General features: G+C 37.2%; 1 protein-coding gene across 3 annotated transcripts in view; it reads right to left on the reverse strand.

The window, feature by feature from the left end:
* Positions 1–2,304: 2,304 nt before the first annotated feature.
* The window catches only part of LOC145985959 (uncharacterized), a 91,254-nt gene continuing 75,310 nt past the window's right edge, over positions 2,305–18,248 (reverse strand). Inside the window, exons 1-4 of one of the 3 annotated variants that reach the window (XM_083120106.1) lie at positions 13,475–13,572; positions 6,755–6,893; positions 3,022–3,170; positions 2,305–2,438 (exon numbers count right to left, since the gene is read on the reverse strand). In XM_083120106.1, coding sequence (XP_082976232.1) covers positions 2,391–2,438; positions 3,022–3,170; positions 6,755–6,893 — 336 coding nt within the window. In that variant the 5' untranslated portion in view covers positions 13,475–13,572 and the 3' untranslated portion in view covers positions 2,305–2,390. Of the gene's footprint in view, positions 2,439–3,021; positions 3,171–6,754; positions 6,894–11,660; positions 11,715–13,474; positions 13,573–18,248 lie in introns of those variants that run through there. The other 2 variants (XM_083120104.1, XM_083120105.1) reach the window with 2 other exon arrangements.

Below are 18,248 nucleotides of genomic sequence, written 5' to 3' on the forward strand. Positions count from 1 at the left end.
AAAATTATACTTCTTGTTTAATAACTATTGTAATAAGTTAAAAAATAATAATTCGTCGCCTTTCTGGTTAATTATTTATCAGAAACATATCTTAAAATACCTTTTAGTTTCTATTTTAAAATGGGTTGCATAGAAGAACTACACATTCATCGTTTTGGCAATTATTAATATTAAGAATGTACGCTAAGTACTATCATGCTAATTTGTTAAAAACAGTAATAAGCTAAGCAAGATGTTCGAAGACCATCACTCAGGAAAACTATTAACAGTAGATAACATTAGGTTTACCTGTTAGTGAAGAAAATACTAATTATAACGACGTGCGCAAACTCAACTTCATGCACAGAAAATCTCATCGGGACTAGACCTACAGTTGAAAGTGAGATTCCATCCACTATGTGGCTTCACTGCGTATCGAACTCGGGGCCCTTTGAACAAAAAAGGTGGAGATTGTATAATTTGGTTTATATTGCATCGCATCGACACAGTGATAAAGTCTTCGCCTTTTAGCACAGCACACGATACAACGCTAGGGATCGCAGGTTCGAATCGCAACCTGGGCATGGGTGTTCTTTGTGAGAGTTCATTCATCCATATCATCATATCATCATTCATCCTCATATTCGTGAATAGCCAAAAGTGGCAGAAAAGCGAAGCAAAATAAACCAAATTATACAATCTTCACCTTTTTTGATCAAAGGGTCCCGAGTTCGATACGCAGTGAAGCCACATAGTGGATGGAATCTCACTTTCAACTGTAGGTCTATTCACGATGAGCCTTTCTGTGCATGAAGAGGACATAAAAATAAACTCAACAGTAATATTGAATTTATTTAAATATGTATTAATTGAAAGTATCTATGGACCTTTTTAGGCAAAAGAAATATAGAAAAAAAGACAAAACGCTTTTCAAATCATCTTCATTCACCTTCTAAATAGAAATTACAACATATTGACTCAATTTTCATCATAATCGGTCAATTATTAACAGAGATATGAGCAGTTTTGTGATTGAGTGGCCGCAATCTTCGATAACATCATAGCGGGAAAATGTACCACGTGACGGATGTCCACCCAAGCCAAAAATACTTCCTAAGACACCTACTAAGCAATGATGAAAAAATATTCTCTATACTCAAAATTTCCTACAGAACCATAGCCAGTCCTGGACTATCAAGCACTGTGAAATCAAACGTTTGGAATTAAAACGGTAGCATGAATGTTTTTGTTAATGTTCTACCTTCAATTTCGTTTTTCCTCTCATATATGATAGAAGTCGTCATTAAGGTTAGAGAAGTATATTCATCTTTAAATAAATAAGAAATGTATGATGATGATATTTATCACTTCTCATGTGCTAGCCGGTTGGCTGTACGAACTACATGCATATTTTATACATTTGTGAAATATAAATAATTACTTGAATATTATAAATAGCATACAGAACATATTTAATAATTATTCGGTCCCAAAAGTTAATATTGGCCACATTCTTAATCGAAACCGCATTACCGACTGCGGGACGGTATGGGTTAGACTCGACTTGGATTCAGTCTCTTAGTTTTCGGCCTTTGTATAGGACCGCTGGTAACCCACCATCGTGAGGAGATTGGGGAGCTACGAGTGAGTAGCGTAATCCGGTCTCGGAAATCTCCTATAATGGCTGAGGGTTCGACGTGCTGACCTCACGTCACCCCATTAGTGGTTGAAGATCTCCACACCTCTAGTCAGGATTGTGTGAGGAAGACTGGCAGTCGGGAAATAGGCCAAGGCCCTTCACTTCAAGAGCTGTCGATCCACGGGTTATTAGCTGTGCATATGTGTGTAGTGAAAATGTGATGTTTTTCGATTTAAAATGTGTGTTATTTATTGTTGTTATGGGGAATTGGAAGAGTAGCTTTCGTATTTGAAACTCAATCCCTCCCTCGACGAGAAATAATTGATAATTTGTTCCCTCCCTACAGGCATACCTTCCGCCTCTATTGAATAATATAAATGTGTGAAGAGTTATATAATTAAGACTTTCGAAACAACCAGAAGCATAAATAAAATGCATGTGTAAGTCTGCACATATTATATTATTCCAGTTAATGATCATCATCAGTTATACATACAATGTAATTGCTTGCAAGAAAATTTCTGTTCGAAGTAACTGTAAAAGTAGCTTACCGTTACTTTTCAAGAACCAGTAACTGTTACTTTCTAAAACGTGTAACTGTAACTGTAACTCCGTTACTTTTTGAGGCAAGTAACTGTTAATTGTAACTAGTTACTTTAAAAAAGTAACTTTCAGAACATTGCCAATATCTAATACGTGAAGTAAAACAAAACAATGCACTGTATAAGGACTGCATTCGAGATAATGGTATTGTAGTTTCGAATCTGCAACCTCATTCCCTTTTGCCATTTTGATCCACTTCATCGCAGGAGAATATGATCTGCAAGTATACCAATAGGATTTAGTTAACAAGGAATCTACGAGATATCTGTGAAGCATTTCTTCTCAACTCCTGAAACGAAAATACGTATCTTGAGAAGGATATGGGAGAGTTTAGGCACTGCGAAAAATTGACTGGAGACCGTCAAATTCACAAATTGGGCTGCCATCAAACAACCGTAAAAAAGGCCGTGACTGTTTCTAATGTATTAACGGCAACTATATTCTTAACGGTAATCAACTTAATGTCAAGGATGATTTTTTTAAAAAATTATATTGCACACAACTGCAGCCTACAGCCTACCTGTTATTTATCTTATTCATGATAAAATATTCAAATATTCAAAGTTTCTCTCTACCTCCCTTTTCGTCCAGTCGAACCAGGTGTACGTACGTCCTGAGGACTTTCAGGCACGTATGTGAGGACTAAATCAAATACTTATGATAAATAAAACTGAGTCTGCAAGGAACATTCAGTAAGTAATAAGGATACGAGGACAATACCCCACATCCACCGGATTCAGGATTGCCGTTTTCATTACATGCATTCTTGAACTGGTGTAGAAATCGTCAGTTTAACATACCTGAGGTTTAAGCTTTAGGAGTTTGAATTGATGTCCGTACGTCGCCATCCACAGACACGCTGCGGTGATATAAAACCATTCGCATGCAACGGCTAAAACATGCATCTCGTATCCACCATCCTCAGGAGTCCATAGAAAGTAACTATTTCCTGTGAAATAAATTACAAGAAAAAAATACCGATTTATTCATACAGACTTTTCTCGTTGTAAACATTTTAGTAGAATACTTATTAAGAAAATATATGGACGTCATTGTGATGCCGAGTCCTTGGACAAATTTGAATAACTTTATGGAAAATAAAATGTGCGAACCTCATTCGTTCAGTTTTTTTGCCATCTAGCACAGTGCTAAAACTGCGCCGTAATGATTTCCGCATGTAGCTCGCCTGGCGTGGTGATGTTTCTGCCCGCTTAACATCTCTCTAACATTACATGCATAGTCGTAGCTACGGGGTGTGCCGGGTGTGCCTAGGCACACCCTAATGGGATGCTTTATCAAAGAGAATTAAAGACAGATATTTCAATAAGAGAGAAAATAAGCGGCATCTTTACGTTTAATAATTTTGTCCGGGAAAAAGAGAGATTATTCGAAATATTGAACTCGCTGAGTTTATCCCCGAATCCCAACCCCTTCCTCAATATTGGTCTAAAACTTACCTATATTTGTGGAAACAGGTTATTTTCTTTACTGAACACTCGAAATTAAAAACTGATATAATACAGGGAAACAATATGTATAACAATAACAACAATGTCACAGTAACATATTTGCTGCCAACAATCGCCTTCACCTCCATTCTCACAATCAACTAATTATTGTATGCTTTCTGTGGTGCAGAAAGCTTATCAGTAAACATTTTGACAATGCAACTATATTGTTGGAAGTTTATTTATCAATGTCGCTGGTGGTTTGTATTTAAATCTCTTTCCAGAACTGACTAGTTTACTTCGTTGTAACTGTCGTTGTACTTGCTTTTTCGGATTCTGTTGCAAATTCGTCTCTCGGAATAATCGAAGGAGCCATTATTTGATGAAAATTTCCGCTTGTGGACGTGATATTTCGTCGTGTAAACTTACCGTACTTTTATTAAATAGCGAGTTTATGCTCTAAAAGAAGATGGATCGTTTTGTCGTAAGACTGAAAAGAAACGAAGGTGGTCCCGATCGAAAGCAGACAGTTGAAAAATGAAGTGGTAGTGCCTGTGATAGTGCACGTTGTAGTGGTATCGGTGAACTTGTAAATAACAAACCATCCTTTTTCGATTCTTCTTTGTAGCTACAGTGGTGATTTATTCAATCTAGTTTTTGGACTTTTAACCGCTGTTATTTTTAAAAGAGATTTACCTACGTTTCGGAGGCTGAGTCTATCTCCGTCTTCAGGGTAGCGTATAGTCTGTTAGATAATATAAATGGTCTATAAATGGTTGCCTTGGAAGATTATTCTTGGTAGCCTAGACTCCACCGTGTCTGTCGGTCACAAGGACATCTATATTCATAAAGTTGCCAGGTAGGATTATCAGTGGCCCAGGCTCCACTTCGTCAGATGACCACGTCAAGGTCACGATCAAGGCTTCGTGTTTCACCGTTCAAACACATTCCACGAGCCTAAGACACTCCGTTGTGTGTCTGCCGGCCGGCACAAGTCTCTACTCTACAGCAAGAGCTCTCTGCCGGCAGATATGCAAGTTGCAAGGTCATGCCGGCAACCTGTTTATTCTTAACGTGCTTTCGTTCTCGTGCTCTACAGTTGGTTCAACCTAAAAGACACATCTTTCTGCCTGCACATCTAACAGACTACACGCTACCCTGAAGACGGAGGCAGATTCAGCCTCCGAAACGTAGGTCAATCTCTTTTAAAAAATAACAGTGGTTAAAAGTCCAAAAACTAGATTCCTGTTTCAATGCTCCTGATGCTGAACAAACACCAGGTAAGCCTACTGACATATCAGTAGATCCTTGTGACCCTGTGAATGCATTGCCACACAACAGAACAGAATGTGATGTAAGGTAAAATTAGGACCGTACCAATAAAACCTGGTGGTTTTCCCTAGAAGTGGAATAGGTGGGAAAGAAAGGACTTTTCAATCTAGCTGGTTTCACAGTTAGAAATTGTTGGAATATCGTATAGCTGTTGACTCTGCATTTTGTTTTTACTGTATAGTTTTTGCTTCAAACAATGCATCAGTGAGAGGGCACCTTGATCAAGCATTCATTACGCGAGGTCTTAAAAACTGGCATAGAGCAAACGAATGTTTTCGAAGTCATGAAAAATCTAAAGGACACCAGCAAAGCTTAAGTTCCTGGTCAAACTACAATAAAAATAAACCAATTGACGTCCAATTAGAGGAGTGAAAGAAGGCCTTTCTTCCGAAGCAAGAACAAACAAGACTGCATAATCGATAAATCATGGAGAGGCTAATAAACATAATTCTTTGTCTTACAAAAGGAGGCCGCCCATTGCGAGGTCATACTGAGAATAAAGAAGCATAGGACAGGGGGTTATCTCTAGCTGTAGTTTGAAAAATGTTCTTGTAAGGAAGTTGAAAATGTCATTACTTGGTACAAACGTTTGTGGTATTGATGAGAGATTTCGTGAAGAAACTGTTGGGGTCATGTGTGCCATTGGAAATCTGGTTGACTTGAATGTAAATGATGAAGAAATAGCCGTCTTAGCTAGAACATTCAAATTGTCAGGCGACGAGTTGGCAGCAGAAGTAAGACTTCTGAAAGGAAAATCCTCTGTACCTAAGGGAAGTTCTTCTGTTACGCTACAGGAGTGGTTTGAGTGGTTGGAGAAAGAAGAGAGAAATAAATTTACTGCATTCTACTCTGTACTACAGCGCTTTTCTTCTTTACCTGTCACAAGCTGCAAGTGTGAGAGAGCTTTCTCCAAGCTTGCTCAAGTTAAAACTAAATTAAGAGCAACTCAGAAGCAGGATAGATTGGAAGCCCTGCTCTTGCTATTTGTGGAACAGGAAAAAGCTTCGTCTATTGATATACATGAAGTTATTGATGAGTTTAAGAACATTGTACCTTTTGACAGACGTCTCTTGTTATAGATGACGTGTATTTTGATATCTTCCTTTGTAACATTTATGAACATTGTGTGTGTGTGTAATTTCGATGCAATTTGATTTTTTTCTACTATATATATTCAGAAATTTTCAACACTGTCATTTAGTGAATTTATATTCCTTTATAAACATCAGTGCAGTTAAAGAGCCAAGTGATTGTATTGCAAAATATGCTATTAAAAAGATACAAGACCTCATTTTTTCTTTGTGCAGACCCAAATATAAAGTTCTAGCTACGCCTATGATTATATGTAGGAGTATTCTTAATCTAAAACCGTCATTAGCCACTTCTTCACATTGCAAGATATAAATATGAAAACTGTTTCTTTGTTTGTAATTTTAACATACCGAATACAATTGGACCGTTTGAATTCCGAAGTCCTTGGGCCAAAGTTGCAAAGTGCATTTTCATAAAAAATATAGAGTCTATTAACTCTCAGAAATGCTATTATAGTAAGTCATAGATGAAGATCATACATAAATCTGCACAGAATGAAAACAAGCCATTGACTTTCAACCACCACTGACGCCTGTCAATGTAACGCATTAGGTACTAGCCAGATATTCGAAGCAAATAAATGCAATTTCAAAATACATTTTCATACATTATTTTAGCGTGAACTCCAACATACTTCTATACATCAATGGTTTCCACTTACCTTTGAACTCTGAGAACGATATTCCTGTTGCAATTCCACAAATTACCAGAACAACGGTTGTTATTGTAGTAAGCAGGGTTCTAAAATCAGCAGTTCCTTTTGTGACGTATCGTGGACCCAATGTGTAGTCGAAGATCATCTAGAAGAAATCAGAATTACAAGATCATAGCTAATATGGTATTAACTACAGTTATTTGCTACAATAAATGTTAAATTTAAAGTCTTTATTGATATGTGTATTTGTTTGTAAATACAGACTCATCCACTATTCTAAATATTTATAGCGACTTTCTGTTTGCAAGAGTTCAAAAGATTCTGTGAAACTTGTTGAGTGTTGATAAATGTTTGAATTGTTATATGTCATACTTGATTATCAACTTTCATTTGTTTGTAGAGGTGTTTATAGACATATTGATCCAGAATGTATATGTTAAAAGTCATTGTTACTGAGATTCCTCGCATTGTTTATCAAGACGAAATAACATGTGCGCATATTAGTGATAAAATACCAGTTTTCCACATACACGACAAAACCTTGCACGAATGGAGATGCTAGCCCACATTTAAATGGAAAAGCATCAATTTTCTATGCTTTCATTTTTAACATATTCTAAGATTTGAAATTGTTCCAAAGGCAAATTAATTACAGTGATCAACAAAATGATTTCTTTTGAACATTAGAGTAATTACTCGATCCTAATATAACTTTTCGGATTGAGCCCAAGAGCCGCTCTATACGGGGATATTGGTTGAATAATTATAATTCCTATACAGAGATCACCCGCCTAGGGAATCGAACCCGTGTCTCATGTATAGTTCACGTAAGGGAGGGGGTCAACTTTTGGTATGATTAGGGTTGCTGTATTTCATAATTGAGAACCAGGACAGTGCTGACCAGAAGCATGTAAGGGAATGGTGGGGAGAATTACAATATTAGAATTACTATTTCCCTCCTTGCTACAAAATTGAAAATAACATCATCGGTGTTATTTTAATATTCCTATGTACACTTAACAGTGCAGGGTCCATTCGTCGAGAATCTCCCGTTGAATTTGAAAGACATGATTTCAACATCTTGAATGTTGAAAACATCCTATCGGGTGTTGCAGTTGAAACTGCAGTGTAGTCAACTTCACCAACAATTTGTGCATATTTGAGTAAAAGGGTTTGTCACAACTTTCTAGTGCCTACAATGCAGACCCTGGACGTGTCTATCCAATTACTGTTTGCCACTTATTTTGCCAGATTTGTCATTCAGATTTGAAAATTTAAAAATTATCAACCAGACCATCCAACATTTTTTAAGCACTGTTCCAATGAATGAGGGATACTCATTTCACATTTTGTTAGAAGTTGTTGCAATTTTGCAATGTGTTGACTGTGTTCAGAGAAACGTGAGTTCATTTCTGCTACAAAATGGTCCAAAAATGGATGACAGATATTTCAAACTCCTCAAAGGTTACACACTGAAGAACCTGAAAAGCTTGCTGAAATGTTTCTCTTGTTCTGGTAAATTGTAAAGTCTCTAAGTTTCTGCAATTAGAGAAAACAATAATTGCACAAGTCACGCTACTTAGCATTGGTACTTTTCTGTCCATCTTGCGTCAAACAACTTCAGAATGTTACCGTTTTTACCTTTCTTGCACTGCGTTTTATAAAAACTAAATTCCTTTGAGAAGTCTCGAGGAAGAAAATATAACTGATTTCACAGTCCCAATGTAGTATCTTATCTCAGAAATTTCACATGAATAGGCAACAGCTAGAGTTAAAAATATGTGCTGAACAATGCACAAAATTTGCTTGGGACACTTCTCTGAAATTAAATCTACCACGCATTACATCAGCACCATCATATCCTTGAGCAACAATTGTTTTCCTACCCAAAAAAAGTGATAGCTGAAGGTAACCCAGACACAGTTACATCTCCAACAGGAAAAAATTGGAAAGAGAATTCCCAATTCCGATCTAGGCTTTGGGATTCTCGCGATTAACGAACAGTTCGGAAAATTTAAATTCTCAAAAAAATAGAACTTGAGGAATGTTTAATTCTTCCATTTCGGGAACTTATAATTAAATGGTAATATTCGTACTACAAGTTCACGAACAACTGCTTAGGACAAAAATTACATGTAACATTTTATAACTTGCGAGATGTCAGGAATTTTCTAAGCATTTCCAGATATATTCCGAAACTATCAGGAAATTGAAGGAATTTGGTCTGGAGTTCCATCTGGTGTGTGGATTTAATTTCTTTCCCATCCGTATCCCGTCCTATACGACTCTAATTAGGAGAACAAAATAAATCTGAGTATTTTTTTATGAACAAGCGGATAGAACAGGTAATCTGGGAGTTGGACCTGTTTAACCCCCGCTTAAATACGCCCATGGTCTCATTCATAGCAATCGGACGTCCTACTGAACAAACAGAAGAGATAGAAGAGAGGAATAGTAATGAAGAATGGAAAAATATAAAATCAATAATACTAAAAACAGCCGAAGAGAAAATAGGAGAAAAGAAAAGAGAATATGGAAAACCATGGTTTGATGAAGAATGCGAAGAGGCCATCCAGAAGAAGAATGAAGCAAGAAATAAGAAGTTACAGAGATAAACTAGAAGCAAATGTGCAAGATACACAGAATTAAGAAGAGCCGCTAAAAGAATACGTACCCAAAAGAAAAGACAATATTTAAAATAAAGATTAGTGGAAGTAGAGGAACAAAAAAAAATGAGAGAAGAAAATTATATCAAGCCATGTTCAGTCTTACAAAAGAATATCAACCAGAAATTGAAGGATGTAAAGATAAAAATGGAGAAATGCTGTATGAAGAAAGTCAGATCAGAAAACGGTGGGCAGAAAGTTTCAAAGAAAAACTGTCAAGAAGAGAAAATGGAATAGAAGCTGGAAATACAGAACGGGAACTAGAAGAAGAGAAAGAAGAAACAATAGAACCACCAACGTTAGATGAAGTAACAAAAGCAATCACGAGATTAAAAAATAATAAAGCACCAGGAAGTGATAATATGGTAGCCGAAATGATTTAACATGGAGGCGCACAACTATACCCGAAAATACACGAGCTGATTAGTAAAATATGGATAAAGGAGGAACACCCGGACGAATGGAGACAAGGAATTATATGTGCCATTTATAAGAAAGGAGACAAATATAATTGTAGCAACTATAGAGGAATAACATTGTTAAATGTTGGATATAAAATATTCTCGAGCATATTAAATAAAAGGATACAGGAAATAATTGAACCCAGCCTTGAAGAGTATCAAGCAGGATTCCGGGAAAATAAGAGCACCATAGATCAAATATTTGTAATTAGACAAATATTAGAGAAACATTATGAACATGGGAGCGAACTACATATGCTATTTGTAGATTTCAAACAGGCCTTTGATAGTGTACAAAGAGAAGAAGTAATTAAAGCAATGGAAAGAATTGGTATACCCAAAAAATTAAGACAACTTGTACAGATGACTCTGATGGACACCTCAGCAAGAGTAAAAGTAAAAGGACAACTCAGTGAAGAGTTTACATTTGACAAAGGTGTAAAACAAGGGGACGGATTGTCGACTACACTATTTAATATAGCATTGAATGATGCTATAAAACAGATTGACCAAAGAAATAGCATCTTTAATAAAAGCTCACAAATCTGCGCTTATGCCGATGATATAGTAATCATTGCAAGATCTATGAATAAGTTAATACAAGTATTTAACGACATGGAGAACTATACTAAGGAAATGGGCCTAGAAGTAAATATAAATAAAACAAAATATATGAAAATAGCACGAAAACCAGAAAGAAGAAAAAAAATAGAGATAGGTAATAAGAAGTTCGAGGTAGTACATGAATTCAAATACCTGGTTAATCAAATAAATGAAATAAATAACATTGGAAGATGCGTGGAAGGAAGGATCAGAGCAGGAAATAGAGCATATTATGCAAATAGAAATCTGCTGAAAAGTAAGATAATAACAAGAACAACAAAAATGAAAATATGCAATACATTAATTAGGCCAGTAGTAACATATGGAGCCGAAACTTGGACGTTGACCAAAGATACAGAAAGAAGGCTAATGGTATTTGAAAGAGCAATATTAAGAAAAATATTTGGACCAACTAGAGAAGAAACAGGATGGAGAATAAAATACAATCATGAACTAGAGGAACTAATAAAACATAAAAATATAGTTCGCTTCATTAAAGCCAGGAGAATCAGCTGGATAGGACATGTATATCGCCTACCAAAAGATGCCATGCCGAGAAGAATAATAGAGAGTAAGCTATATTCAACTAAAAGGAAAGGAAGACCTAGAAGCAGATGGAAGGAAGAAGTATGCACGGACTTAAACAAGATAGGAGTAACAAGATGGAAACAGAAATGCCAGGACAGACAGAAATGGAGGGACATAGTGGAGGAGGCCATGGCCCGACAGGAGCTGTAGCGCCGGATGGTAAGGTAAGGTAATCAGGAAATTGAAGGAATTTGGTCTGGAGTTCCATCTGGTGTGTGGATTTAATTTCTTTCCCATCCGTATCCCGTCCTATACGACTCTAATTAGGAGAACAAAATAAATCTGAGTAATTGTTTATGAACAAGCGGATAGAACAGGTAATCTGGGAGTTGGACCTGTTTAACCCCCGCTTAAATACGCCCATGGTCTCATTCATAGCAATCGGACGTCCTACAGAATGGGCCACCTTGCATCAATTAAATATAATTTAGTTCCTAAAATTCTAAAACGTTTATATATAAAGATAGAGAAGAAATAATATAAAATTACAAGAATATTGAAAGGTTGAAAATAAGATGAAATAGAACATGAAGAAACAAATCGGGAGGAATATAAAGTGAGTTAACAAAGATAACATGTCAAGAAAAGACTCACCTGTATCCACATATCAAAAAGGTGGAGCGAAATTGTACTACCAGCAGCAATAAAGTGAATATCGTACAGTGATGAAGGCTGAAAATTGGCTACGATGCTCAGTGAAAATAGAGAAATCGTCTCCAGCCACAAACAGAATGAATTCAGGGATCTTAAGCGATAATTTTGTGTGGCTTTGACAAGTACGCCCACTTGAAGATAGCGAATGTACATTGTAATCATACCTGAAAAAAAGAACAATGTGGCGGGTCTATAAAGGTTGCTCACAACTTGAAAAATTAATAATATGACTTGTTAAACACATACTGTAGCTTACTTGATACATTAACTCGATTTTTTGTGTGTTCGGTCTGCTTCAACGCTCTGTTAAGACGTAGAGCATGATACGTTTTTCAACTGTTGTCCTTTCTGCTTCTATGCATTCAAAAAGTGAGAAACTATGAAGGAACTTCCCGAAGAAAGCGAACGATATCATTGAGTTGGAACATTTATAATATGTAATACTATATATCGGCACCTTTGGATAGAAATCGCTAAGAAATAAGTAGTGTGACTCATCGAAACGACCACTACATATTTCAACTCTGTCTGTAAGTCGTATTGGCACGTGGACATGGGCGTGCGGCGCAGAACCTCTGATTACGAAGGGACGGGCAAAAAATTGATGAAAGTTCATTTGGAGAAAGAAAAACGTCATTAAATCTCACTGTTTTATTGTATTGATGGGTATGAAAAAGGGGCGTATCCGCCGAATATCTCTGCATTAGAAGAATTCAAACTTCCGCGGCGCTAATGTTCTTTGCCCCTTCTGTATTTCCCCTGTCTGTGATTCAGATACTATTTTACACATAAATATAGTTTCGTACATCAGATTCTTCAAAACAACTACACATATAATATATGTCTCTTAATGATAAGCCTTGTCCTTACCCCCAGGGGTGCCCACAGGAGGGGAGGGGAGGATTATGGCGCAGACTGCTTCATCGAGATTTTTGGGGGGGATTTTTCTTTGCCCCTTCTCTATTTCCCCTGTCTGTGATTCAGATACTATTTTACACATAAATATAGTTTCGTACATCAGATTCTTCAAAACAACTACACATATAATATATGTCTCTTAATGATAAGCCTTGTCCTTACCCCCAGGGGTGCCCACAGGAGGGGAGGGGAGGATTATGGCGCAGACTGCTTCATCGAGATTTTTGGGGGGGATTTTTCCCTCCAAATAATATAAAATTCAACATTTATATATTTCTCTAAAACATGCAATATATTTAATCCATTAGATGAAGAAAAGAAAAGGGGCAGAGGTGCCCATATGTGGGTTTGTGTATGCACGTTACGTTCACCCAACTTGGGAAGGGGGGGGGATATTTTTAGGATGGACATTTGACGTGAACAATATAGCATTGGACACAATTTGAATTACGTTATCAATTAACCATTGCTGCTATACAAATAGCAATTTGTATAAACTTCCAAGGGAATTGTAAAAGGTAATATGGATTATCGTGGGGGATATCCAACTCTTACATATTATGTACAAGACGGTCTCGTCTTCGCAAACAAATTTTCCGGTTCTGAAGTTATCAAGGTTACACAAGGAAAGTGAGTAACGTTACAAGGTACAATTGTAATTACTAACGCAAGTACAGGAAAAGTAACACACTACTTCCAAACTCTGACATAGGGTACATTTTGTACATTAAGTGTGTGATCTGAAACCCATTTTGGAGAATTCGTAAAGTTATGGGATAATTACCTACCTATTATTAATGTTTTAGTGTTAGCTGTACTCATAATATTAAACTCACTTGTCAGAGAGAACAAATTCATGACTTGAGCGAACAATCTGCTCTCTGGTGGCGTTCCACCGAAGTAACTGGCAAAAGGAAGGACTGGCTCAACATGTCCGTTCATGACAGCTAGTACGTAACTGGAATTAAAAGACAAGGATATAAAATTTTGGTTCAAATAGGAATGAAATAAGTTTAATGCACTACGAGAACAGTATAAATGAGGGATACTTGTAAATATAATCATTACACAATTACGTACAAGATCGGGTGCAATAGTTTTATCAAGTTACCATTATTCCTCCAATAGAGCACTTAGTCAATTAGACTGGAATGTAGAACAGACAGACAATAGCAAGGATAGGAAGCAAATTGAATCATTATTTTCATTTCTTATTATTGTACATCCCGTATTGTGTTTAGGAATGTGATTCTGTTGATGCAAGGTAGATGTTGAATGAATGCATAATTTGACTACAATGGCCTTTGTGCCGTTGAGTGTACAACAAAAAGTATATTTAAAAGGTTAATTACATGTTATGTGACGTACTTCTGAAATTGCAAAAATGCTTATATGGCTTTGAATCTCACTATACAGGATGGGCATTGGACACTTCTTAGCTTGAAACTGTAACTACCGTACACAATAAACTACGCGTTCACTTCATCAAATAGTCGTATAAGGTCGTTTTTTGTGCCCTCCGCCCCCATTCCCGCCGTAGAATACAATAACGTGGCAGTGACAACTCCAAAGGAGAAATAATCCGTTTGTTAGCGAATCCTCGCTCCCCAGATAAGAAAACCTGATAAGCAAACGAACTTTAACCATAAATATTAAAATTTTAACACACCTTAAAATTTTAACCTTCTGTTTCTCCTTCTGCTGTTGTTGTGATTTGGGTCCCATTATCAACATTTCGCATAGCGCCACCTACATAAAAGAGCACAGAGGTACCAGGTACCACTCATTGAAGCAGGGTTCTCATAAATCATCCCCTTCGTCCACAAATTGTTCGCTTCCTAGAACTTTTGGAATCTACCCCACGTAAAATAGCGCATAAAAATAGTAAAAAAGATTAAAGAAATCTCAACTTATGTAACACATAATCCAAGAAAAAACACCAACGAACCGACGATCGGGATAAGATAAAATTTGGTCCACACCTCATCTGAAATATGAACAAAGGATTTTAAAATATCAGTTGTCTTGTATTTCTATTTTATTGTTTTATGAAACTTTCGGCCAATCGCACGAAGAAGATGAGTGACGTTTAGATTAAATTGTCGGACACTAATTTAAAAAAAAATAGCCAAATCTATGCCAGGACTCGAACCTTTGGTGATGGCGTCGTGGGTCGATCACCACTTGGTCAGTAATGCAGCAATACAATCACTGTCAGAATTACTGTCGTAAAATCATTACATTACATATTACACGTATTACATATTACGCTTGCAGCTCACTAAGCTGACTTCAGATAGTAGTATGGGAAGATGATCGTGCCCGGGAGCCTATTTCGAGTAATAATTTGCTGGGCTGCTTTCCGAGTTGAAAATTTTGGCCACTTTGCACTGATTCTCTGTTGGCAACAATATCAAGTGGTGCTGCGCAGTGATGAGAAAACCCAACAACCTGCGGCACGTGTCTGCTTGCAGTTGCGGCCATCAGAGAAGTATGACGTTCGAACTGCAATCTGCTGGCCTTCTGAACAGAGAGGCAGCGCTTCCAGCTGATAAGAGTAAGGTAGATTTCACACCAAAGCGACAACCGACACGTGTCGCTTGGAAGCGAATCTTCAGTAATCAATGCAACCTTTCAAACCGATCAAACACAACAAGCTGAACTTGTCGCACGGACCGGGACGTTTTCTCAATACCGTGCATCGTGCTGCCTTAGCCCGTTGTTTGCGCATCCGCGGCGAATGTTTTGCTTTTGACTGATAGGGCTCGTGTCGCTTGCAGCTTCGGTGTGAAATCTCCCTAATACAGCCAATAGAGTATAATTGTTTCCACTTACCTTGCTGTCCTGTACTCAGTCTTACACTTTTGTTATTCATCGGTACTGAAGGCGTGAGCAGTGTACCAAAAGAAAAGAGTTTGGCATAAGCTGCTGTTCTTCCCGCTCTTGAACGTTCGCCTTTCTAGAAGAAACAACGCGGTGTTGTAGCCGTCTGATGTCAACCCCAAGTTGTGAGGAACACACAAAACGTAAAAGCTAAACAAGGATGCACAAATGTATGTGCAGCAGACTATCCAATACCACAAAAACTGGTCAAAACGAACTTTCCCAGTAAGGCATTAAATAAAGTGATGAATACACCACGAAGTGGCAACAGCGTGTGCGTGAGAGCTCTCTCTGTCTAGCATACTTCATTTTCTTCGTTTACAATTGGTACAAGTACTGTCGACCGATCGCTATCTTGGGAAAAGCAACGGGCTGCACCACATTCGGCAAATTGTGACTACAGTATGAAGCAGATAATTGATTACCTTTTTCCGTGTGAGAAATTAGTGCCAATTAACGCCACGATTTTCTCAGAAAAAGATACGTACTTTAAAACCCTAATTACAATATATTAAATAAGTAAAATCAAGTCCTAATTATAGGCACCCGCCAAAAGTTTTACGGCAGTGCTGCCGTCAGACCTTCTGTTGTAAGAAGGCGTTTTGGTAATCCTAAGAAGGACTCTGTAATCAAGGTATCACGGGTTCGAAACCGGTGGAGACACATAATGGTTCAGATTCCACTTTAAACTGTAGATCCAGTCCCGATTAGCCTATATGGGTATAAAGTGAACTTCAGAAAACAATCAATCATAATCCTAAGGGAAGAAAAAGGCTTCGGTGGGCAAGAGCGTCGAGTGGTCTGGTCTGGCCGTTTGTGACTCTTCATCAATTCCAAGGTCACGTTCACGAATGGCCAAATATGGAAGAAAAACGACGTAAAATAGGATGAATACAATAATATTATACTGATTTAAGAACTATCGTAAAATATTATTATAAAATAAAATATAAATAAAAAAAAGTAACCCTAGATTATTATTATTTCTGTATTTTTGCTCAGGCTTGGTGTTCGAGAGCGTTATGTAGTCGACTACGAAGTTCTCAGGTTTGAATCCTGTGCATGGATGTTCCATGCATCAATTACATCATATCATCATTCATCCCCATCTTCGCAATCAATCAACCTTCATCCACTTAATCTAATGATCACTCATCCTCATTGTCCCGATTAGCCAAAATTAGAAGGAAAGCTACTTAACCGCCTGGACTGGTTTTAATTCTCAGGACAGCTTTTCGCGCTGAGCTATAGAAAAGTATAAAGAACCAAGCCGGGCGCTCATAATGGATTATTTCCCATTTGATTTTCTTTCAATTTGCCGAACCGGGGCATCACGTGCTATGCCGAGCCAAGCCAAGGCGCCCACTCGCTTTCTCCCTTTTCTCTACCGTTACGCGCGGCCTTGCTCCACAGGTTCCCGAGACAGACTGCACTTGTTTGTCTCTTGCTTTCCATCCTAGTACGTTGCATTCCATAAAACAAAGCTAATTATAATTACTTGTACTTTCTACTTTTACTTTACGCCACCTTATGCAACTTTGGGTTAATCGCGACTACGAGAAAGAATGATTTAGATAAAACTGATTAAGAGAGACTCGCCTAAGTACACATTTCCAGATCAGGACTTGAACCCGGTACCTTGGGTAGCGAGATTGTGAGTCGATCACTTAACGCGCTCGAGACGTTAGCATGACGGTTAATGTAAACGCCCATTTTCACCAACTTGCACGAAAATTCTCACAGAGTAAGATAATATCTTTAATTGAAAGAGACCGTGACCCAGTAGGTCCTTCATAGTTCAAGCAACTTTCCATGTGACATTGAAAGCCTCACATTTTCCCAGGGATATTTACGCAACCTTTTATGCAATCCAATAGGTAAGAAAAAGTAGTTTTACGTACGTGTGATTCAAAGAAAAACAAGTTGTAAATGCAATAACTCTGAGACCGACATATCCTTCGTAGGTACTAATCAGAAATTGGCAAATCGATATTTCATTATCTAACTCTTCTGACCAATCAGATAAACTTACATCGAAGTAAACTATATAGTACTTATAATAGTTGCTAAGTTAGTCAATATAAATAGCAACATCTTGGATTATCTTGGATTATTAATTTGAACAATCAAATGATATCAAGAATATTCATAATGAATGAATATGATACATGTGTTTTGGTTTTCTTATTTTGTAGATTGAATTGTTTCGTAAATATCAAAGTATAAATGATTTTGCTTGATTGGTTTGGTACACATGGGCAAACGGGTGTGCAGTGAAGTTCCTATTCTAAACTTTTGTTTGTATTAGACACGATATCTTTGTTTTGCCGATGCTTTGTAATATATTTATGGACGCAAATTTAACGAATATGTTGATGAGCATTTAGAATACTACACTTCAACTTGAATGTTAGTCGAAGATCTTACGTATCAACAGAATAGTAGGCTTTCAGTCATTAAATGTTATATTTGTATTGTGAACAGTTTCTGAATGGTTGTTGGGTGTTAATCGGGTTTGAGGACCAATAGAGAGTTATATATCGTATTCAGGGATCTTTCAACTCACCAAATTCAATGTCTGTTGCTTGAATAGTCTCGAAGATACATTTTTCTTAAAATTAATAATTACGTTGTTATTCAATTCATTTACTGCTACAGACAGATGGACGAGAGAATCAAAGTAGTGCGTATCGTGTTACACTAAGATTAAAAGAAATACACATTGAC

This window comes from Lepisma saccharinum, chromosome 3 (assembly GCF_977018435.1).
Source record: "Lepisma saccharinum chromosome 3, izLepSacc3.1, whole genome shotgun sequence".
In the NCBI taxonomy this organism is placed as follows: domain Eukaryota; kingdom Metazoa; phylum Arthropoda; class Insecta; order Zygentoma; family Lepismatidae; genus Lepisma; species Lepisma saccharinum.